Genomic DNA, 25,566 nt, shown 5'->3' with positions numbered 1-25,566 from the left:
TTGATCATAGGTCCCCTTTAAAAATTCCCCAGTACAAAATACCTGGTTTAAAGCAAACGATTAAAAAAAAGTTAATATTAAACACATTTTAAAATGAGTAATAATTAGGAATCATATCATGTTTTAACGATATACTGTACACTTTCCTAGGGACAACACTGTAATGTAAAATAAAAATGCATGCAAAAACTGAGAGCTGAACAAGAATATAACAAGATTTTTGAGTAATAAACATTTTTTTCTTACCATATTATTTTCTTATTTTAAGTAACTGCTAACAAAATGACTGAAAATATACACTTTTTGTTTCAACCCAAACACAAGGAGGATTAATTACATGCTATAACGTTTTAAAAACATGTTTAGACTAATCACACCTATTTTTACGGGTACAACAATAATAAAATAAGTTGATATGTATTGTCCTATGACAGAAGAGTCATCATCCTGCTAGTGGGCAAGGCCAAACCTGCATTCTAAAATCACGTAAAAGTCAATCTGTTTGTTTTGTTTCAGGAACATTAAATAGTTTGTAATGTTTGGAACTTAACTATGGCTACCATAATGCATTGCAATTGAGTTGTTAGTTTCAGACTGAGGGGGGGTTAGAAAAGCATTGGAGTTCTCATGTTAAAGACATTGGCTGTGACAAGCAGCAGTGTGTGTACAGTAATTGTGTTTTTGACAAACCTTTTCCATGGCTGACCTCTACAGTCCACGTACAGTTGAGGGAGTTGGGATATAGCTCAGGGTAGCCAGGAGAAAGGATGACACCACCAGGTCCTCTAATATCCCCACCACATGATGCTGAATAGAAAGGGAGGGGAAAAGGAATGATAAATGCTGCTGGGGAAAAAGTCAACTGTAAATGAAGCAATAAATCCCTCACCTGAAGAGAAAGGAGCAATTTGGATGAATAATGCATTTGAGTCGCATCACATCCTATCCTACTGTTTTATGAGCACCTGTAATTCTGCCAACACAATGTTTTTTTTTTCTTCTGCCTTGTTTCAGACCAACTCTGTGTCTCCTCAAACAATAAATCATTCATTGATTCAGCAATTCTGTCATGCAACCCTTCATATAGTCCACTCATAAATTACCTTAAAAGTGATATGTGGACAGAAAAAGGTATATTCCATAATATGTATAGGCAATTAACTGACACGAGCATATTTAGAGGATGAAAGCAGTTATTGCAGTCATTAACCTTAAAGTGATCCCGAATGTATTTCATACAAAGAAGACGCACCATTTGATTCACATGTTACTCTGTTAAGGAAATCCTCCCGATCAACGACATGGTAGTGGTTGCTGATAAAGTGATATAAGTTGTTGTATAAACATGCAACACTTGACATCTTGCCTCATTGACCTGTATGTTGATTATTAACATATAATTTGATATTAGAAAGCCTCTAATCTCATCAAAGGAAGTTAAAAAGTTAATTATCCCATCGGTATTGGCTGACGAGGGCATGGAGGTTAATAAATCGATCTTAAGGTTAACTGGTTTAATTGGACATTATTCCAACAGGCAATTATTTTCCTATGCAGTCAATGTAACCCAACTAAAAGGTCATATCACATCATAGGCATCACCTTTTTGACAACATATATGGGATTTAACACGTTTATTTTTGCAGCTCAGTTCACTCGATTGACTTCTTGGCTTGTTGTTGTGTGCTCTCTGAGTGACTGGCAACCAGTTTAGGATGTAGTCTGCCTTTTGCTGGATAGGCTTCAGCTTCCTGCAACCCTAACATAATAAGCAGTAGAAAATTGATGGATGCATGTGTTTTTTTTTTTTCATGAGCCCAATTTCTTTGTACGAGCATACTCAGTCACTTCAGTCATTTGGGGGCTCAAGGCAAATTTACCAATTGTGGCTCTCCACATTACCATAACAACATGGTAATTTACCATTTGTTGTTAAAGCTACTGTGTGACCTGCCGAGCTGTGTACCAGTAAAGTTTGGTACCGGTTCCAAATTGTCCATGAGGACCGTCAAGATTCTGGACAAATATTACGGCTATTGGTATTTTTTTTATTTAGCTGACCGTCATAATTATGACAAAGGAGCGATGAGACGTTCATTTACTGTAGGTGCCGCTGCAACGCATAAGAATGACATGTGTAGGATATAATAATGGAATAATCACAAAATAAGGAAGTAACACCAGCCAAAAGTTTGACACGCAACAATATTTCCTCCACAAAAGTACCTCAAATTAATCCATGCAAATAAGAGTGTCAGTTTGAAGTAAATGCGCCGCTAACGCGCTTCATCAATCAACCTCCTAGCGATCAAATAATCCATCCATCCATCCATCTTCTTCCGCTGATCCGAGCTCGGGTTGTGGGGGCAGCAGCCTAAGTAGGGAAGCCCAGACTTCCCTCTCTCCAGCCACTTTGTCCAGCTCTTCCCAGGGGATCCCGAGGCGTTCCCAGGCCAGCCGGGAGACACAGTCTTCCCAACGTACCCCCCTGAGCCGGGGGGCAACAAGAATTGCTACCCCAGCCCGTCGCCTCTCACTGCGTGCAACACCAGTGTGGAAGAGAGTCCAGCCCCTCTCGAGAGAACTGGTTCCAGACCCCTTGCTGTGCGTCGAAGTGAGTCCGACTATATCCAGCCGGAACTTCTCCACCTCGCGCACTTGCTCAGGCTCCCCCCCCCCCCAGCGAGGTGACGTTCCACGTCCCAAGAGCGAGCTTATGTAGCCGAGGATCGGACCGCCAAGTGCCCTGCCTTCGGCTGCCGCCCGGCTCACAACGCTCCCGACCTCTATGGCCCCTCCCATGGGTGGTGAGCCCATTGGAGGCAAATAATCCAGAGGCCAATATTAATTTACTCAAAAAAGTAAAACAAATAAGTACTGTATTTTTCGGAGTATAAGTCGCACAGGAGTATAAGTCGCACCTGCCGAAAATGCATAATAAAGAAGGAAAAAAACATATATAAGTCGCACTGGATCCCGGCCAAACTATGAAAATAACTGCGACTTATAGTCCGAAAAATACGGTAATAGAATAATTCATAAAAATGCTCTGAAGCAAGATGGCATCCACTGACAGGTCTCTATAGTAGCCGCCTGACGTCACTTCATAGCGGTGTGTATGGGTGGCAATAAAACGCACCTTGCTTAAATGCACAACCACCTAACATGCTAATTGATTGTATGATTTATATTACATATTTTATTTTATACATCATACAAAAGGTATGTGCTCTGCGCATGAATGCCATACATGTGAATTGTGAATTAGTGAATTATATTTATATAGCGCTTTTCTCTAATGACTCAAAGCGCTTTACATAGTGAAACCCAATATCTAAGTTACATTTAAACCAGTGTGGGTGGCACTGGGAGCAGGTGGGTAAAGTGTCTTGCCCAAGGACACAACGGCAGTGACTAGGATGGCGGAAGCGGGGATCAAACCTGGAACCCTCAAGTTGCTGGCACGGCCGCTCTACCAATCGAGCTATACCACCCCAATACATACATACATAAATGGTATTTCCAGCTCAATGTAATTGTAATTGATAAAAACACAGTGTTTGATCTTTTTGGCCTTGACAAGATGATAATATAACAACTCCATTGCACTTTGCACTGCAAACATAAAAAGCAAGTGTTGCTAAAAGACTTCCCTGCTGTGAGAGTTTACATAATGTTGATGGCATACAACCTCTTGTGCTAATAAAAATGGTAATAAAACGTGCATTTTTCCACATCTTTATTTAGCACCGATAAGAGTATTGATGAATACCAGGAATATCGATATTGGTAATGTATCGATCAAATACTGACAATATACATCCCTAGCGACCTGCATCTTAAAGCTAGTGAGCTGCACAATGAGTATCACTGATACCAAAGCTTTTACTGTAATTTGATAAGAACATTAATCAACATTTGTTAAAGTGTAAGATCGTGTTTTGCTAGCACAGCTGGACCGAATGTGACACATAGTGTTAATTGTGTGTAGGCCGCAAATGTATGACTAGTGAGCTACTGACAATGGGCAATGGGCAATGTTGGAGTGAGAGACGTGACCGTTGACCTTAAAAAAGTGCTTCTCGAGTTTCTGCCTGCCCGCCTACTTTACTGCCGAGCTTGCACTTTATCTTACCTGGCCCTTGGTTAAAATTGTTTACCATTTAGAGCGCTTGTTGTTTACATTTGACCACTTCAAAAGTAGGCGATGTGACACACGAAAAAGTACTTAGAAAGATTGGTCGTTATTAGAAAAAGAAAGGTGTTATTAATGGCAGTAATCCAAACACAAGCTAGGTTTGCCAACGATCACTAGCAAGGCAAGCAAACAGTCGCAAATGAATGCAGAGAAGGAGGATGTAGAAAAGATCCAAGGTCCAGGTAGTCTCCAAGAAGTAATAGTGAAGTTGAAAGACATGGAAGACAGGTTCAATCGTGTTGAATGAAATAAGAGATAAACAACAAAACATTATTACGTTATTCTCAAAACACATTAAGAAAGTGACAAAATTATACTGCATCAGTCCCAGTACATCCAAATGGATGTACTGGAAGAAAATTTTAGATTTCCAGACTCTAATGTTTAGACGTTTAATAAAAAATAATCAAAATAAAGTGACATTTGTGTAAATAGATGTGTATTAGGTAAATTAATTATGGAATTAGTCATTGAAGATTGTCGTTTTAGAGGTGTTAAAATACTTTACACAAAGTCTTCATATAGCTTTTACTGTCCAATCAGGATCTCTGACTTTATATTCTGGGGTTGTTGTTTTTTTATCAGAAAATTACCATTTACCTATTATGATTTCCATCCAAGATCATAAAAGGCATTTTAATAACTCGCTAACAAAATGTGTGTGTGGATATCACCTGTTTGTCAAAGCAGCAGTAAATCTTGACACCTGAGCACACCTTAAAATAGGTTGGCGGACGATAAAAATCAGAAGGTTGTGCATTCAACTTGTTAATCATCCCAATTTTTTTAATAGGACGTTTGGCCTACTGTGGGCTCTCTGGGGTTCTCATGATGCATAAATGTTTTACTCGATATTGATGCTCATTGAAATATGCAATACTAGATAACATTTTTGATACTGCAAGGACTAAAAATTGTTGAATGATATAACCCCAAAATAACCTACATTATGGTACATTTTTAAATATTACTACTAAGATTAAACAGTGCAAATTAAATAAAGAAAATGTGCAAAAATAAAACTTACTATTACTAATATTAATATTAATAACAATATTTATCGTATTTTGATCATTTTAATCATTGCCAGAACTAATTCTTCGGCACATGTATTCCCGTTTCAATAGCAGCGCATCTCAGACTCCTGGTAACAACCACTTCTAGGTATAAAACACTTGTTCAGTTCAGTTCAGTTTATTTATTTATATACCACAAAACAACCCCCGTTGGCCAAAGTGCTCTACAGACATAAGAAACAATTTGGAACAAAAAAGGGCACATAGTGTCACATTTACAGTGTAACACAGAAGGAGGAATACAATACAAGAGTAAAATATACCTTAAAATAAGTGCAGAATATATCACCTAAAATTCTAAAATGTTAATAAATAAATAAAATATGTATAAAACAAGAAATAAATTGTGTGTGTTCTAATCATGGCAGATTCAATAAACAATGAAGATGACTATTTTTGGACAAATGAGGATTCACAACCGTATCTTTTTCCTTATCCGATCCATTATTAACCGGAAAAAGTGTCCCTGGCCAGCCGGACCAAAGAGACAACTGTCCATCGAGTCAGTCCCACTTTATATTGATCATGATACATGCAGCACATTATGTATCGTGTATCATGACAGACAGCATATGCTGTCTGGCTAGCTGTGTACAAACAAAACATGAAATGTGGGCTAATACTTTACATATACTGTAATACGATTGTTCATGTCTTTCAGTCAGTACATATTGGTGTCTTATTGCATTGTGTTGTGCATTACAAACGTTTCCTGTTGACCTAGAGTCTTGTTTATCTCTTGACGTAGTTAGCTTTTACGGCTAATACCGTAGCACGCCGATGTGTTACGACAATAAAGTGTTCGCTCTTACAATAACAATGTCGCTACAGTTTGATTATTATACAGGTGACGGGACATAAATTAAGTATTTTTGATGATTTTTGAATGCATTTTAAAAGTGATTGAGGTGTATCATTGCTAGCTTCCAAGAACAAGCAGATTTGTACATGTTAGAAAGAAAAAACAAAACAAAAAAACCCTGTTTTTTCCCCTTCAAGATTCAAGGTTCAAGGGTTTTATTTGTCACATGCAGAGCACACCACAGTGGAATGCTTGTTTCCATGCTCTTCAGATATTGCGTACAGTGGGATCCAAACACTAGTTGCTGAATCTAATACACTAAATACAAAAAATACAACAATTTGAATAGCTCTGATGTACATTAATTACAAGACAATAAGTTGCACAATATGTCCCAGTCGTTATGGTAGAAGTATCAGTACAAGTAAAAGTACAGTAGTCACATACAGTACCAGTGCAATATCAAATAGTATAACATTATATACAGTATCTCTCATAATGATTGTGAACGATAGGCAAAATTCCCAAAAAAAGTGCGGGGAAAAGAGGGGGAATTCACTTTGCTCACGTTTAGTAAATCAACTTTGCGTGTTCTATCAAGTTGCACATGTTTAAGTACATGCAAACCTTTAGTAAATCCGGCCCTTTCGACGCAATACATTTTGGAGCTAAAAGTGGGCTTTCCAAAATGTGCTGAAACTCATTAGAAAACAAGCCCAAAAATCACTACTGTGTCTATTTTGGGGGGACTTTTATCCGTAGACATAATTGGGGGACTTTTATCTGTAGACATCAATTTTAGGTCCAGAACTATGAAATAAGTACCAAAGTTGTCAGCATAAATGGGGTCCTTTAATGTAACTTGTTAAGCTTGTCTGAAATAAATAAACCATACCATACCAATATTAGACGCGCAACTCTTCTATGCAATGCAAATATTGTCAGCGCAATGGACGTCAGATGATGTTTTGGAAGATCACTGGAATGCCTAAGGCCTCAGAGTTGCACATACATACACCCCTCTCGTCCTCACTCCTTCCACCCTTGGGCTCCATAGCAAGCATAACACATCAAGGCCTGAATCCTTATCCACCAACAAAATTATATCAGATATATTATTAATGAGCCAGAATTATATAAAGTCATTAAAAGTTGATGAGTGCACTTGGCAGAGTGTCTATTTAGAGGGTCCATAGGCAGTAGGCCAAGGCATTTGGCACGAGTCTGGTTCACACCTAGGCAAGTAAAGGCTCCAGGACATCAAGTTAATTTACAGGCCATTGTATACACAGCTGGAGCCCATCTCAGCTACAATCGGGCGGAAGGCGGGGTACACCCTGGACAAGTCGCCACCTCATCACAGGGCCAACACAGATAGACAGACAACATTCAGACTCACATTCACACACTAGGGCCAATTTAGTGTTGCCAATCAACCTATCCCCAGGTGCCCCGAAGGGAATAAGCGGTAGAAAATGGATGGATGGATGGATGGATGGATGGATGGATGGATGGATGGATGGATGTATACACAGCATTGTATCTCATGCATACCGCCAACTCTTGCATGTGATTTATTAGATATACTCTTTCGTCACATGACTAAGGGACATCATTGACAGTCTGTGTACGGCAACAACAATCACGCTTCTGAAATCCACAAAAAAAATGTTTTTACATATACAGCCCAGAGAGAGAGATTATATGGGATAACAAAACTAGGAGGAACAGCTGAGCTTCTTGCTTTAAAGTTGAGATAATCTGTTTTCACGTTTACATGACTCATAACACACTCTCTAAGTAAGTTGTTCACAAAAAAACTATCTATTGAGGAAAAGCGTTTTGACAAGCATATGCTTGGCTTTGAGGCTGAGCCCGCAGTCAGACTCACTGTGGCTAAAAGTAACTTTAAGTTGATAATAAGCCATTTTGTTCAGTATAATGCTTTATAGTGCATGTCCAATGTTAACCGTCCAAAAACATACACCCCAGTTTGTGCCACTTTTCAGGAAGCATTGCTCATTACAGTGGTGCACTTTGCACATTGCTGTCTGTTTCATTTTACAATTGAATTGACTGAATGAAAGAAAATAAAGAGACATTTAAAAATATAATATGGATTACATGGGAAGGGCAGCACGGTAGGACATGGGTTACTGTGTTTGCCTCACAATAAAAAGGTCCTGGGTTCGATCACCGGGCTCGGAATCTTTCTGTATGGAGTTTGCATGTTCTGCCCGTGACTGCGTGGGTTCCCACTGGGTACTCCGGCTTCCTCCCACTTCCAAAGACATGAACCTGGTTGATTGGCAACACTAAATTGGCCCTAGTGTGTGAATGTGAATCTGTCGGTCTGTGTGTGTTGGCCCTGCGATGAGGAGGCGGGGATGAGGGTGTACCCATCCTTCCGCTGAACGCAGCTGAGATAGACTCCAGCACCCCCAGAGAGAGAACAGCGGTAGAATATGGATGGATGGATGGATGGATTGATTACGACGGAGGGAGACTTGCTGCTGACACATCTCATTTTGGAAATACATGCCTACCACTGTTCTGTAACTTTCCATTTTCCAATTAAACCTGCATCGTTTTGCCATGAGAGGGATTGTGAATGTATGCATACACAATGTGATAACAGTACTGTCGACCCTTGCCACAACACACTTCCAATATCGTGACTTTACTAAATAATGATAATGATAAATGGGTTGTACTTGTATAGCGCTTTTCTACCTTCAAGGTACTCAAAGCGCTTTGACACTACTTCCACATTTACCCATTCACACACACATTCACACACTGATGGAGGGAGCTGCCATGCAAGGCGCTAACCAGCACCCATCAGGAGCAAGGGTGAAGTGTCTTGCTCAGGACACAACAGACATGACGAGGTTGGTACTAGGTGGGGATTGAACCAGGGACCCTCGGGTCGCGCACGGCCACTCTCCCACTGCGCCACGCCGTCCCTACTACTACAGCACAGATGTTTTCTTTAAAGCATATTGTCCATATGTTTGGCTTAAATTAAGTTTTAAACACATATTTATTCATGTCTTATATAGTACGTAATACAATGCAGTAGTTGTCTTATTTAACATTATAATTTTGTGGTGGTCAATTAGGATATTCACAAAGCAGGAAATATGTTTCCGGGTTAAATGTCACATTGCTAAAAACAACACATGCGGCTAATTTCAGCGCTATTTTCACAATAAAGTTGACCAAATTTTGGCAGGACAACTTTTTTATGGACTTCATCTTCAACTCCTGTCTCATCAATGACACATCTCCACATTGGTGAGACTTGAGTGACATCAAAAGACGAGACACGAAACAAACAGTCAATGCTATCACATTTCAGCTATCAGCAGCATTCCTAGCAATTCTAAGAGGATATTAACTCAGTTCTCGGGGTTGGGTGCCATCTCCGTGTTGGGGAGGAGACCGTGCCCAAAGTGGAGGAGTTCAAGTACCTCGGAGTCTTGTTCACGAGTGAGGGAAGAGTGGATCGTGAGATCGACAGGCGGATCGGTGCGGCGTCTTCAGTAATGCGGACGCTGTATCGATCCGTTGTGGTGAAGAAGGAGCTGAGCCGGAAGGTAAAGCTCTCAATTTACCGGTCGATCTATGTTCCCATCCTCACCTATGGTCATGAGCTTTGGGTTATGACCGAAAGGACAAGATCACGGGTACAAGCGGCCGAAATTAGTTTCCTCAGCCGGGTGGCGGGGCTCTCCCTTAGAGATAAGGTGAGAAGCTCTGCCATCCTGGAGGAGCTCAAAGTAAAGCCGCTGCTCCTCCTCATGGAGAGGAGCCAGATGAGGTGGTTCGGACATCTGGTCAGGGTGCTACCCGAACGCCTCCCTAGGGAGGTGTTTAGGGCACTTCCGACTGGTAGGAGGCCACGGGGAAGACCCAGGACACGTTGGGAAGATTATGTCTAAAGGCTGGCCTGGGAACGCCTCGGGATCCCCCGGGAGGAGCTGGACAAAGTGGCTGGGGAGAGGGATGTCTGGGCTTCCCTGCTTAGGCCGCTGCCCCCGCGACCCGACCTCAGATAAGCGGAATAAGATGGATGGATGGATGGATAACTCAGTTCATGCATTTCAACCTTGGCATCATTAGTTCCACATGAAAATGGTGAGCATTTTGGGTGAGCAATGTGGCATGACAAGACACAATACTAACCACGTGGCTAATAGTTGTAGCTGTAACTGTCAAGTTGCCTGTGGTTTCAGCAGATGGAAGCCCAGCTCTAATTCAGAGGATTCTCCCAGAATGTGACAAAGTATTTTCAATATTGGCCATGTAGTAGTGGCCACAACGACACTTGGAGGATCCTCCGGGAAACCAGTAAGTACTGTAAACTAAAGTACAACACGCTCAAGGCTACTTTACTGAACGAGTGAAAAGGAGACTATATAGGTGTTGCTTCATGTTTAGAGGCCTCTAATTATGTTAAAAAAAACATTTAGATGGTTGTGAACAGTTTTTGTATGCTGTAACTGTGGCAATATTTGATTTATTAATAATAACCTACTTTGCAGAAACCATAGTCAGGCCTTGAAGCATTTGGCTGCGATAAATAGGGAATGATGTATGTTAACAAAATAAAGGTATGTCCTGCTAAACCAAAGTACAATACGTTAAGGTGCAGTGCAGAAAGTTGGTGTGCATACCATCACAAGTGGGAAGTTGGTGGCTCCAAAAGTGGTTCTTCTCACAAACCAGAGGTTCCTCGTGGCTTAGTCTATATCCTGGATCACATTGGAAGGACATTGTTGAGCCAATGGACAGGTCGTGGCTGAGCCGCACACCGTTGACAGGGATGCCAGGATCCATGCAGGAGTATGTGTCCACAGTGACAACTAAAAGAAGAAGACTTATGAAAGCATTGCTTTACAAGTGAATTGAAAGAGGAATTCTCAAGTCTGTCTAACTGCCACTGTATCAAAACCAACTTATCTATTTATAAATAGAATAATCTGCACTGGCTTAGCAAATATGACAGTTGAGCTGCAGAAGTATATTGAAGCATTGAACAAACATGAATTGGCAGTCCTGTATTTTTGCAATCCGTAAAATATCTAGGGCAGCGTCTTGAAAAAGTGCTGAGAAAGCTTTGATGTTGTTTCAGGCTCCAAACAAAAAATATATGCATAAAAGCAGAAGCAGGTTAAGTGTTTTTTGTTTGTTTTTTTCACAGAAACTACACTTTGACTTTTATATTGACTCTCACAGTTAAAAATGCATGCGTTTGTGACAATGTCAAGAAGATGGCATGATGAGCAGAAGACACACCAAAAAGCATAACAACACTTTGATAATGGCAATTAGTGTTTGTGAAAGACAGCTTAACCAATTTGGAGGGACATCAATTATTTTGTGTGACTTTTTAAAAACTTTTCCTTCATATGAAAAAAATGTGACAAATAAAACCCAGTTTAGATAAGTCAATGTCTGTTTTTCGTTAATGTATACACATTTCAGACAAATAATACATATACAGTCGGTTCTAAGAGCTGAACAGTTCAGAGATGGGTAAAGACTTGGTAGTGAAAACACAACTCTTACAATAAAAATCACAAAATGTGTCAATAATTATTTAGCTTTTTCTAAGGTAAGTTGGAGATTGCACACACATTTTAATTGATTTGACATCCTTTTTGTAAACAGGCACAAAAGCTTTTCTTTTAACTTTACAACAAAACAAGTGTTTAACCTCTTACTGTATGTGTCATATGCTTTGCTTTTTAATTTTCAACCTACCTACCACAACACAAACAACTAAAGGTAAAAATAACCAGAAATAATGTTGGGCTTCTAGGACCATTATTAGCATTAATTGTTGCATCATTAATACTAAGAACAAACCCCAAAAATATGCTCATTCTCAGCACAACAATTTTGTTCCACCTTTGATTTAGATCCATTTTCTGGTGCTGATATATGATGGTTTCAGGGGATTGATTGGGCCTGTGTGTTCTGTTTAGTCACTAGTCAATGAATGTGAGCCAAGCATGCCAATATGCATTTAAAACTACTGCACATTGCATTTAAAGAAAGTACAGAACACAATGTCTTGACAGACCAAACAAAATCAGTTAGACCTGAAAAGGCTTTTTTTTGTTTTGTTTTTTTAATATTTACATTTGGTAAATTTAAGCCTGTTTGGTAAGACATAAGCAAAATGATCTTAAGAAAAATGTGATCAAATATTTTCATAACAGTGGAACCTCGATTTACAAATCTCTCGTTATACAAACTTATAGATTTGCAAACCACAGACTGAGTAGAAATATGCTTTGTTGTACAAACCTTGTCCCAGTGTACAAACGTTTCATCCACCCATTGTGTGCCTTGTGGTGCCCTGCAGCATATCCCCTGTGGGCGGGCTGATTGACCTCCGTCAACAGAGCAGTGCTGTCGTTGGCTACTGTGCAAATTGCTACGCTGTGTGCTTTTTAAGGGTTTTTCAGTCTTTTTACAGCAATTTCAAATTTTGATAGCGCAAGATGAGTACAAAGAAAGCAATGCACAAGCAATGAGTGGTTTGAAACAAACAAACTTTGGTATTGTTCCTGTTTAAGAACCTATTATGTTTGAAAATCGAGGTTCCAATGCATACCAATTCTGATGCTAGTCAATGTCTGCAGCCAGAATCATAAGATCATTTTAGTTCAAAAGTAAACTTTGTGTGATTGCAACTTAATTAGACCTTTACCTGCCATTTGCAGACACATGCAATTGGTCAGTTCAATTCAACAGCGTTCACTAAAGGTCTTTTTTGGGCAAGCCATTTCTCAAATGTACTCAGCATGGTGTCCTCCAACCATTTCAGCTGTAACATATGATCTAAATTGCAATACAACTAATACGATTGTACTGTTATTGCTGTGCGGTAACCTTGTCTAAGAAGAAAAGAGTAATGCACTTGAGAATGAAACATAATAAGGCCAAGACACTTGTGGTGTGATTTTAGTCAATAGTGCTAAAATAACAACAAACTCTATCTTATGAATCACATCTGTGTGGCGAGGGTAATTGTGGTATTGCAAGCAATCTTAAAATTGATCATTCCCTGGCCAGACAATTTGATTTCTTTCAGGCACCCCAAGTCAATGCATAATGATGTGGAAAGAAAATAACTGCTTCCAACAAATATTTCCTGAGAATAGAAACACTCTTGCTTTAGTATCTGAGAGTAGTCAATCACCAAAATGTGGATAGAATCTCGACACACTGATATTATAAAGCACATTATAAGAACGGAATGTCCTTAACTTGTCCATGTTTCTGTTAAATACAAACACACTATTTTAAATTGAGAGGGCTCGAGACAGTGTTCCCTGGAAAAAGGGTATTAAACATATTTATTACAAATGTGGACAATTGTATGATGTCCTTTTTCAATGAAAACTGTGCTACTTTTGAAATGCAGTAAAATCTAAAACATTAGAACAAAGGTGCTCAAAGTGAGGCCCGGGGGCCATCAAGATTGTAACGTTCGCCGCACATTCTAAAAAACGTCTACAAAAAAAACATACAAAGTGAAATAAAAGAGGAAATAAGTTTAAAGTAACGGGAAACAATTGAAATGTTGACGCTAAAATCTAGAGAGTCACAAAGTATTAATACAAATTATATGGATACAAATGGGAAACACGATTACACAGTGGTGAGCGCCTGGGTTCGATTCCCGAGCTCTTTCTGTGTGGAGTTTGCATGTGACTGCGTGGGTTCTCTTCGGGTACCCCGGCTTCCCACCACCGCCAAAGACATGCACCTGGGTATAAGCTGATTGGTGACACTAAAACTGGGCCGAGTGTGTGAATGGAAGTGTGAATGGTTGTCTGTCTATCTGTGTTGGCCCTGTGATTAGGTGGCGACTTGTCCAGGGTGTACGCCGCCTTCCGCCCAAGTGCAGATAAGATAGCCTCACCCCCCCCCCACCCTGCGACCACGAGAGGTACACGCGGTAGAAAATGGATGGATAGATGATACAAATTACTTCCTGTTTCTCAAGAACAATACTGATAACTGGTTATTTATTTTTTATTTAAAAAATAAATAAATTACACCCTTCTTTTCTGCTGGCTTTGTGGCTTATCAGGTTTGATGTGTTGAAGTGTGATGTTTTTTTTCCTCAATGCGAAATGTTTGCAGAACATTTTGTGCAAATATCGCATGGAATGTCTTCTTCTAAAGCAGTGAAGGAGTCTCAAAAGATCAAGGCAAGGCAAGGCAAGGCAACTTTATTTGTATAGCACTTTTCATACACAAGGCGGACTCAAAGTGTTACACAGACAACAAAGTGAAATGAAAGAAAATAAAAGCAAAATTAAAATGCAGACAATAAAAATAAAAACAGTGCGGACGTTAAAAGTTAAAAGATTAAAAGATTTAGCTGAAAGCTAAGGTGAACATAAAAGTTTTCAGTCTAGTTTTAAAAGTAGTCAGAGTTGGTGAAAGTCTGACATCTTCAGGAAGTTTATTCCAGCTATTTGTTGCATAGTGACTGAATGATGATCTCCCTTGATTTGAGTTTACTCTGGGAACCGCTAACAGATTGGTCTCAGAAGATCTTAGTGATCTAGAGGGCTTATATAGTGGGAGCATATCAGTGATATACTTCGGTCCTAGACCATGTAGTGATTTATATGTGAGCAGGAGGATTTTGAAATCAATTCTCTGATGTACAGGGAGGCAATGTAAGGATTTAAGAATTTGTGTAATGTGCTCACATTTTTTTGGTCTTAGAACTCTAGCAGCAGCGTTCTGAACAAGCTGTAGCTGCCTGACAGTTTTTTTGGGAAGACCTGCAAGGAGACCATTACAATAGCCTAGCCTACAGGTAATAAAGGCATGTACAAGTTTTTCTAAGTCTTGAGCTGACATGAACCCTCTAAGTCTTGTTACATTTTTGAGGTGATAGTAGGCCGATTTTGTTACTGATTTGATGTGACTGTCGAAATGTAAATCAGAATCTAAAATAACCCCAGGATTTCTGGCTTTATTTGAGGATTTCAGGGACAAGTGATTGAATGTGTTGGATGACTTTAAACCTTTCTTTTTTAGCACCAAAAACAATTATCTCAGTTTTATCTTCATTTAGTTGTAGGAAATTTTGGCACATCCAGTGTTTGACTTGCTCAATGCACTGGCACAGAAGATCTATGGGGCGATAGTCATTTGGTGATAGCAAACGGCATGTTTGTTTACAATGAGCTCAGGGGAAGATTAGTGCTCAGGGGAAGATTAGGACATGAGTACAGTAGGAAAAAAGGAGCGCTTGATCAGCTCACCCTTAATGACCTAATTTATCATACACCCCTAATAACCACACAAAGCTGACAAAAAGGCTGTTTTTTTTTTCCTTTAAAAAAATCCATCCATCCATTTTCTACCCCTTGTCCCTCTCGGGGTCGTGTATATTGTATTCGCTTTAAAAATTAGATGTACTAAAATGCCCTTGCATCTTTTGATTCTTCAGTGTGCGATCCTCAGTCTGCATTAGATCTGCATAGAATCACCAAGCAAACTTAATTGTACCTTTTCTACTGCTACCACAATACAAATTCTGGAACTTACATAACCTGTACATTCTGACTAAAATATAAGGAGTGCCCTTCTACATATGGCATGATTTCAAATCAAGTACAAAATCATAAAAACATTAAGAATTGCATGAACACATATGTATTTTGAATCTGTTACTCTCTCTCACCTTCATAGAAGATCTTAAAGCCACTGTTTGATCTACTGTTGTCGGTGGTGAACAGCAAATACAAGAAGTTGCTGGTGCTAAACAGGAACTGAGGAACCTGGGTTCCATTGAAAGAGCCAACCAGAGGTGAAAGCAGGTTTGGGCCGTCATGTACCTCCAGGAAATCATAGCTGAGTTCAGTCTGAAACCTTTAAAATAAAGAAATAATGAACGGAAAATGAATGCACTCTTTCTGAAAACTAATTTGATTACCTATAGAAAGTTTCACCAACACCACGCTGGGTAGCTTAATCAGCGCAGTGCACCTATAAAACACATGACGGGCATGTGTTTTATAGGTTTTTGTGTGAGTGTGTGTACTGTATATACAATGTGCTACGGTTGTGTAACTGCATTGTGGTACAGACCTGTCAAAGCTGATCTTGATAGAGCGCCCTGGCTCTGCTTCTATGACCCACTCGCAACTAAGAGAGTCTTTGTAGTAGCCGGGCCACCCTGGAGACAAGATAACTCCTGACGGGCCTGAGTAGTGACCTCCGCAGGGAGCTGGTTGAAGGAAGAACATTTGTGGGAAAGCGAGGATTAGATGGACACAGAAGTTCAGAATATAAACAAGTCAAATGGCACAAGACGCAAATAAAAGTGCAGAAGACAAGAGAGGAAATTGAACAATCTGGGTCCCCAAAGGGTACATAATTGCATAAACATAAGATAATTGCTAATATATCAAAATAGAAGACTGTTCATTGCTTCCCCGTCACTCTACCATGCTTCTATTTCCTCGGTTCTCTTCTGACGTGATCATTATTCTGTTTGTGTACCTTCACATTTTGGAATGAGACCGCTCCACATCACCTTGCCTTCCTCTAAATGGCAAGTAATGGTGTCAGCTCCCTGCGTCTTGATAAAGCCCTCGTCACAGACCACAGAGATGGAGCTGCCCAGTTGGAAACTGTCTCCGAAGCGCCTGGCATTCAGCGGCACGCCAGGGTCAGGGCACTCATTATGTCCGAAAGCTTGTAATGAGGAGAAAGACAGCACGATCTGGTGACAAGCACTCTTGTTTTTCGTAAGAAATGGCTTCTTTAAGGTGTGTGGAGATAAGGTAAATATATGTAGCTGTCCGTAGGACAGTAAGGAACCTTAAACAGCTTATTCTCTGTACACCCTGTGTTGATGAAAGCCTCTGCTTCTTGTCTCTTTGCCAGGAGGTAGAAAATACCATAGTTTTTGTCAATGAGGCATAAAACCTGAGCACAGTGTCGCTTCTTGCTAGCTTCCACAACCTTTGCGCTTGGATGGAAATGAAATAGAAATATTATTCAACAGTGGTACCTCGACTTAGGAGTGCACCAACTTATGCTATTTTAAGATAAAAGCTGTCTCTCGTCTAATTGTTCTGCTTTAAGTTAAGAGCAAAAATGTTTGTTACCAGTCGAGTGGGCATAGCAAATATCACAGTCAACCCTGTAGGATCTGCCAAAACCATCCGGTCCTACTCGCTGGCATTAGCTTATAGAAAGAGATCGACGTAAGTTTGTTTTTCTAACCATGGGAATGAAGAAAGTAAGTGTGAAAGACAGTGCTGAGAAGAAGAAGCGGATGGTATTTATATGTACTGGCAAAGCAGTTGGAGTGTAAAACTGCTAGTCTGCACCGTACTGAAGCCGAAAGTGTAAATAACGCTAGCCAAGGAAGTCATGGCCCATTGCCCGGGTCATGTTTGTGATGTTTGATGCTCATTTCTGATCGTATGCCCTTTTTTGCCATGGACACTATTTCTTTGCACCTGCCTCTGGTTAGTGGTCAGGACGCTCACCTGGTCCAGATCACCAATCAGATTATTATCAGTTATTAATACCTCCCTCACCGTTTACGCTGCCTGGCAGTCTTGTTCGCTACACGCAATGTTTTTTTTTTTAGCTTTACGCAACTCTCTCGTTGTGTATTTCTTGATTCGCATGCTGTAGACCAGGGGACCAGGGGTAGGGAACCTATGGTTCTAGAGCCAGATGTAGCTCTTTTGATGACTGCATCCGGCTCTCAGATAAATATTTGTTGACATTGCTTAACACGATAAGTAATGAATAATTCCACTGGTAATCACAGTGTTAAAAATAACCAAATATCAACCAAAACTACAAAGCCATCAGCAAAACCATGCAGCACCAGAAGTCACATTAATGGTAAGAAGTATTTTATTCATTATTGGTTAGCTTCAGAATAACAATGTTATTAAAAAGAATAAGAGACTTATTATACTCTAAAAATGTTGGCCTTACTTAAAAATGCACGCATTTAGTTGTATTCAGTGTTAAAACATATTATATGGCTCTCACGGAAATACATTTTAAAATATTTGGCTTTCATGGCTCTCTCAGCCAAAAAGGTTCCCGACCCCTGCTGTAGACTAATGATGGTCAGATGAAGCCTCATAAGGCATCGAACCACTTTAGCCAATTGGTTCGAGAATTTCTCGAGGCTTCAATACATGCTCTGGCACAAGACACCACGAGCTGGTCAAATGTAAAATTACAAGCAGCTGTATCTTAACCACATAAAGTGTGATGCATTGATTTTTTGCGTCTCTTATGGCTCTTGTAAATGCCAATGAATCACAATAAATGTTTGAGCGAATGGATTTGCTAATTAAATCAACAAAGTATAATAAATATGTTTTATGTATTATATATGTACTGTATATGTATTGTGTGTTTGTATTTCCGCAACATGGTATAATCACATGATAGGGCAGGTTGCATAGGGTTTGTTCTGTCACCTTGAGGAAATGGCATAAAGAGGGAGATGACAACATAATGTAACTTGGACTATGATGTACAGAACAGAAGGGATGTATGTTATTGTTTGTTTTTTGCTTTAAGCTTTTATTTTTTTGTCTTGACAAAACCTTTCCATCCAGCTACTGATTTTTGGTGGTTGTTTAAAAATTATAAAAACAGAATGTGTTACTTTATTAAATGTAATCTTTACAGTGATGACCACATTTAAAAACTGCCGTTGCTGAGAATCGAACCCACATTATGTGGCATGAACTGCAACAGTGCAAACTATTGTGCCATCAAAGATTTAATGGTCAAGTTATCACCAGTTAGCTATTTAATTCATAACAGAGCAGTAACCAGTTTGGATTACGTTTGCCATCATTCTTTGATTCTATTGGCATTTTAACAACTATTTTTATTCTCTATCCTGATTACGAACTCAGCACAACGCTCAAAAGCCCACATTTTCAGTGGAGCTTGGGTGGTTTATGAGTTGACGAATCTCCCGGCAAAATCTGAACCGCGTCTCGAAACAATCACTTGTTACAGGCGGGCAGCGAAGCTGAATCGCGTCCCGAAGCGGTCACGTGGTACAACTTGGCAGCAAGGCTTCACATGTCATCATTTCTGGCTCCTCCCCTAAATGAAGCAAGCCTCAACTCGCGCTCCGTGGAAACGCCCCCTCCATTACTCGACACAAGCCTCGGCACATTTCCTCCCAACCCCACTATAGACTCTCTGCATTACTATGCGAAGCTAAAGCTAGCCTCAAGCAGTACATATGTTCTCAGCGGTACGCTGGTTTGATTTTCGGCTTTTGTCTTGAGGATAAATCAGCATCTTACCTGTTCTTCTGCATCTTGGGGAAACGACGTCTGCAACCATGCGACCCAAACGCAACAAAGGACGTTCAAATTATATCTAAATGACGGACATGCATCCCCTTGAATTAAAAAAAGATGGAGAAGCTGCTGATGGTGTGTTTGACGGAAAAGGAGCTTGAAGGAGATACCATAGAACTAAACTCTCCAAGGTAAAATATGTACATTATCATTACGTTACTTCATAAATCTACTGTAGTAGTTCGTATTACAGTCTATTGTGTTGTTTTTCATACAATATTTATTATCTAAAAGGTTTTTGTTTTGTTTTGAAAGACATGTTTCACATTAAAATGGTGCCGTTTTTGGAGGGCCAATAACTAATTAAATTGATTTTAAAAAATTATTAATGGGCATGTTATGAGTTACGAGCTCTGTCACCGCACTTATTAAGCTCATAAGTGGAGGTACTTCTGTATTCTTAACGATGATGTTTTCCACAGAGAAACCTGACATTGTCAACAGCCACAGCACATGTGTAGTGTGACGCCTTAACTTCCTCTACAGCACTACATCATAACAGAAACACACATTTTTGTAGGAATGGCTACCCAAACACGGTTGCAGAATTGTGCCTACATAAGTAATCAGACCAGGAAAAAAAAATAGCTGTCAGTGCCTCATTTTGGTGCGAAATGAATTTAGACCCAGCCAACTGCAACAAGTGTCTGAGGGTGCTAAGTAACGTCTTGCAAGTATCCTGACAGAGGCACACAGTCTGTCTGACTTTTTCTAAACTCAATTGCTGATCTTAACACACCAGCAGTCTTTGTTTTCAACACTGCACACACATTTCCCCGTAACGGTACACCGGAATTCTGAACATCAACAAGACAACAAAAGAAAGCCTATTTTCTGTATACTGTAACTGCTGGGTTTGCTGCAGTAATTATGACAATTAGTTGTGGATTGTATTTCTTATTGTTGAATGTATTACTTACTGTAGTTATTTAATTTTATTTTATTTTTACTATACTGTTTAAATCGGTTAAACAGTATAGTAAAATACTGGCGGTATAGCTCGGTTGGTAGAGTGGCCGTGCCAGCAACTTGAGGGTTGCAGATTCGATACCCGCTTCCGCCATCCTAGTCACTGCCGTTGTGTCCTTGAGCAAGACACTTTACCCACCTGCTCCCAGTGCCACCCACACTGGTTTAAATGTAACTTAGATATTGGGTTTCACTATGTAAAGCGCTTTAAGTCACTAGAGAAAAAGCGCTATATAAATATAATTCACTTCACAACTTGCATGTCACACAATTACATAAAAAAAAAAATGTTGACCTATGTTGTTGTTACAATGTCGGATACGTGTGCTAAACAACGGCAAAGTTCATGCATTTGGGCATAAGTTTGCACATAGTTTTAGGTGCATCTGACCGCTGTGTTTTGCTTTAAGATGGTATACGTTGTTATGCTACAGTAAGGTGGACTTACTTATTTGGACATTAAGTTTAAGCTTTCAGCCAGAGGGGAAGGGGCTCATCACCCACTGCTTCAGGCTATGAGACTAATATGGCCGTTGATTCCGTGTTTATCTGTCTTTACGACATTTTACACAGTACCGTATTTTCTGGACCATAGGGCGCACCGGATTATAAGGCGCACTGCCGATGAGCGGGTCTATTCAGGTCTTTTTTTCATACAAAAGGCGCACCGGATTATAAGGCGCATTTAAGTGGTCATATTGATTTTTTTTTTAATTTAAAACATTTTCTTGTGGTCTACATAACATGTAATGGTGGTTCTTTGGTCACAAAATGTTGCATGGATTATGTTTTACAGATCATGTTCAAGTCACTTTCTGACAGTCGCTTCAGGATGCGCCGTTTTTTGGGCGGTCTTATTTATGTGGCTCACCTTCGGCAGTGTCTTCTCCCCGTCATCTTTGTTGTAGCGGTGTAACGTACAAGGACGGGAGTTGAAGAAGTGTCAAAAGGTGGCGCTAACTCTTTTAATGACATTCAGACTTTACTTAAATCAACAACGGAGCAGCATCTTCTCGTCCGTAGCTCACTAGTGCAACTTGTATCCCGTGAAATACCGTCCGACCGGAACTCTCTAATAACTAAAGTTACGTGGGTGAATTATGTAAACCCACTCCAGTGGTAGTTTCCGTATCGATCTAAGCGTTTGCAGGTGTACCTGATGTGACCTGGTTTTCTATATATGTTTATTTTCGACCATGTCTGGAAAAAAATTGCGTCTTCAGGAATTATATTTAACAGTGTACATTTTCCAAAGATAAGTTATGATACTCTTGGAGCGGGTGGTGTGTGGTTTCATTTGCAATCTAGGAACGTCTACAAGCAAACATCTTGAAGACGTATGCAGAAAGTATAAATGTGACTGTGGAGCAAACTTTACGCAAAATTCACACCAAAGAATGTCCAGTACATATTATCTCAAGTTATAAACCACAAGGTAGTGTTTTATATAAATATACCCATCCCTACTTACGGTACTTGCACTTTAACAATATATCTCTATATGTTTTAAAATGTACAGTAGTTGTACAAAGAGTTAGTGTATCCATGTGCTGATCATTGGTAATGAAGTGCTCAAATGGCCACTTACTGCTGTAAGTGATGTTGAACCCCCGCCCTGACATAGAGTGATCTGCCTGAAACTCCAGCTGCAGGATATTGCTGTTGGACGTCAGGTGGGAAGGAACTTCCGCCCCTGAGAAACGTCCCAAAATTGTGGCTCCTGACTGGTCGCCATCTTTAATTGTGAGGAAGTCATAGGGTGGTTCAAGGTCAAAGTCATTGAAGGCCAAGTGGATTCGGGAACCAGGCTCTGAGATGATCAACCATACACAGTTGAGGTTGTTCCCGTAGCCTTCTGGATAATCAGGAGACAGCACAGTCCCCATTGGAGCCGTAAAGTTGGAAAAGCAGGGAACTGTGCGAGAAAGACAAGAACATTATTAATACTAATACAAAAACTGAAATATCCCATGCGAGGCAATTTGTTTTTACAGCAACATGACTGTGCAGGTCCATTCTACAGTCTGCAAAGCCGAGATCAGACTAAAACTGCTTGGTATGACTAGTTGCAGAAGAAACTACTGCTCCCTTGGGTCCTGAGGCACTGGAGAACCATGTAGGGGAGGCAACAATAAGAATTGGTGTGAAAAAATACAGCGTAGACAGAAAACTCCATGGGCAGAGGAGTTATGTCCAAATGGACAGAAACAGGACTCGAGTTTTGTTATGGAATTGGGATTGGTGCAGTACAGTGAGACGTTCAAGTTTACAATGCACAACTCCTCGTATGAGACCTTATCTTCCTCCAGCCATACACCATCAATATGCTCTTTGACATTCAGGGAATTGGCGTTTACACACTAAGCACAGCACGGCCATTTAACTGCATTGCAATTAATCCTCCAATAGCTAGGTGTCATTGCAAACTTTCCGAGCACATAAGTAATTGCTTAATTTGCCGCCATGGAAAAAAAGCATGTTAGACTCACATATGCAGATGGGGATATTTGCAGACCACTGATTGTTGTTCTGGCAGGTTATCATCCTCTCCCCTATGAGCTCAAATCCAAACTGGCACTCAAAGCGCAGAACATTGCCATTTAAAAAGCCGCTTCCCTCCTGGTACCCATAAAGCGGTGTACCGGGATCGCCACAACTCTCTTTATCAATTTCTGTGGATGAGTGGAGACAAGGTAGAGATATAAATGGAAATATGAAAATTGGAAATAAAAAGTATAGGGTATAGTAGGAATAACAGTATTGGGAATTCCAGCAAATGGAGAATGGGAGCGAGACAGACAAACGGAAAGACAGTAAAATTGACAGATTGCTTCATTGATGGAGACAACCATTGATCCCAGTAATGAATACAGATAGCAGCATCAACACTAAGCTCTTTCTACCTTTATAGTTGATCTTGAAGCCAATTGAGCCCACACTTTCATCAGATTGAAGATGAAGCCACATCTGATGGGACATGCTGACAATCAGGTCTGGCACAAAGCTCCCAGTTAGTCTACAAAAAATGACAAAAGCATCCAAACAAACATTTCAACACCCATCTCCATATTGTGTCTTGTATCCCAAGAACAGCCAGATAGTGGAACTTTCTCCCACCAAGTGTATTGCCAGATACTCCAAATATGGACTTTTTAAAGTCAGCACTAAATACACATTTACTGTCTTTATTGTAATTTAGTTCTGATGTAAATTTTTAATATACGGCTTACAAGCAATGTCTATTCTCTATAATTGTGATGTGTTCATTTTAGTGCGCCTTACGGGTCGCGTTCATCTATTAGATGGCACCAACAGACCTGGAATTTGTTAATAAAACAAAACAAAATGGAAATGTATATATTACAGATTAAAGTATTGTGATAATTTTAATCTTATATATACAGTATCATCCTATCCAGTAATATTGAAATGTGTCAACAGTATTATAAATAGGGATGGGTACCGAATTTTGTACTTTTACAGACACAAACTGAAGTCCGTCGCCACGACTGGTTACCGATTCACATAAAATCAAACGGTGCCATATTATTATTTAAAACCTTTATTAAACGTGAAGTCACATCTGGTTGTAGATTTTGCACCCGCTGAAGCGCTTGGCCACGAAAATAAGCCCTCAAGCACAGAGCAGAGTCAGCCAGACTGCCTCTGTGTAATGTTACAATTTTCCTTGCCAATAAAGTATGACGAAAGCACTCAAAAGTACAATATGGTTCTACTTTTAAAAAATGTGCTAGCTCAATGCTAATTTACATTAGATTTTCCTTAGACATGCTACCAATTAGCATAACAATTTTACATGGCGATTGTAACACCTCTAGTGAAAACTGCAACTAAAATGTACGCTACAATCAAACAGCCGGGGTGTAATAAATACCATACTTACAGTATAAACACTTATAGGACTCAACAAAAGATAAGACAGGCACAATTAACTTAATGGCAACAACTACTTCCTGACTACGGCAACACACCATAGTCTTTACACTACTGCTATCTAACATCTTAGAATTGCAGCTGCATGAATAAGTATACTATATATTACAGTAAGTACAGTACTAGAAAATGAGACACAGAAGTGAAAGAAATAAGATAACAACTGAACAGCACAGTTAACTAATATGATCCACTTCAAGAAACTCTTCAAAGTATAAAGAAGAAGAACCATGATAAACATTCTGAATTTATTTAACTCATCCATTCTTTCATTCTTTCACTCTCAAAATAATCTTACTTATCTCAACAAATGAAATGTAACTTACTTCACCAATTATTATTTATTTACTTATTTTTATTGTGATTACTTATGGAGTATATTGTGAATAAATTGAGAACAGAAAGTGAACAAAAGTTTTAGCAACTGTTATGTAAAAGAAAAGGGGTAGGATTAAATAAGCTCTGCTTCTTCCTACTCCTTTTCGAACATGTTGAAAAGAGAAACTGGAGATTGTGATGTATCATGTTGTATGATTGCATGTTCGAAATAAACTCAAACTCAACTCAACTCAATGTTAAATATATTAAATCTGATTTTTTTTTGTTAACCATTAACATTTATTAACACTTGAAAACACATGAATGTACCGAAAATGTGTACTGTTGAGTACCGGTGTTGAATCCCAGGTACAGGGAATTGGTACCATATCGATTCATATGTGAAAGGCACCCATCCCTAATTATGAACAACAATTGTCTTAAACTAGGCAACAAAATAAATCTACTGAAGAAATGTGAGAGCTATACTTACACTTGTATTATGGTTTTCGAATCCCCTACTTCTCCTCCATCTCCAATTGTAAGAGAATCGTACCCAATCTCTAAGTCAAACTCTTCGAAGTTGATCTGAATAACCTGTAATGGCAGACATTGCAATTTTAAATCATAACAGGAATATAAAACGCTCTGCTTCAGATGATGATATTATCATTGTATTTATCGTGCTCTCTGATGGGAAATGTTTTATTTTCACCCTGTTTTATATTTTATGTTGTGTGTATTACACACAAAAAACCATCAATGCTAGCACACCCTTGGACATTGTTTTTTTTTTTTCTTCTTTCTATTAGATTTTTATTTTTTAAAATATTTGTT

The 25,566-nt window shown here is 39.5% G+C and overlaps 1 protein-coding gene across 2 annotated transcripts in view; it reads right to left on the bottom strand.

Annotated features, from left to right (window-relative positions):
• Positions 1-25,566, bottom strand: part of LOC133597770 (CUB and sushi domain-containing protein 3-like) — a 589,433-nt gene that overhangs the window by 336,488 nt on the left and 227,379 nt on the right. For both annotated transcript variants that reach the window (XM_061950753.2, XM_061950761.2), the window contains exons 11-19: positions 25,223-25,326; positions 23,361-23,473; positions 22,947-23,129; positions 22,046-22,372; positions 16,625-16,819; positions 16,211-16,349; positions 15,804-15,991; positions 10,756-10,944; positions 691-807 (exon numbers count right to left, since the gene is read on the bottom strand). In XM_061950753.2, coding sequence (XP_061806737.1) covers positions 691-807; positions 10,756-10,944; positions 15,804-15,991; positions 16,211-16,349; positions 16,625-16,819; positions 22,046-22,372; positions 22,947-23,129; positions 23,361-23,473; positions 25,223-25,326 — 1,555 coding nt within the window. The remainder of the gene's footprint in view (positions 1-690; positions 808-10,755; positions 10,945-15,803; positions 15,992-16,210; positions 16,350-16,624; positions 16,820-22,045; positions 22,373-22,946; positions 23,130-23,360; positions 23,474-25,222; positions 25,327-25,566) is intronic.

This window comes from Nerophis lumbriciformis, linkage group LG04, assembly GCF_033978685.3.
Source record: "Nerophis lumbriciformis linkage group LG04, RoL_Nlum_v2.1, whole genome shotgun sequence".
NCBI classification, from domain to species: Eukaryota; Metazoa; Chordata; class Actinopteri; order Syngnathiformes; family Syngnathidae; genus Nerophis; species Nerophis lumbriciformis.
This window is presented reverse-complemented; position numbering and strand designations above follow the sequence as displayed.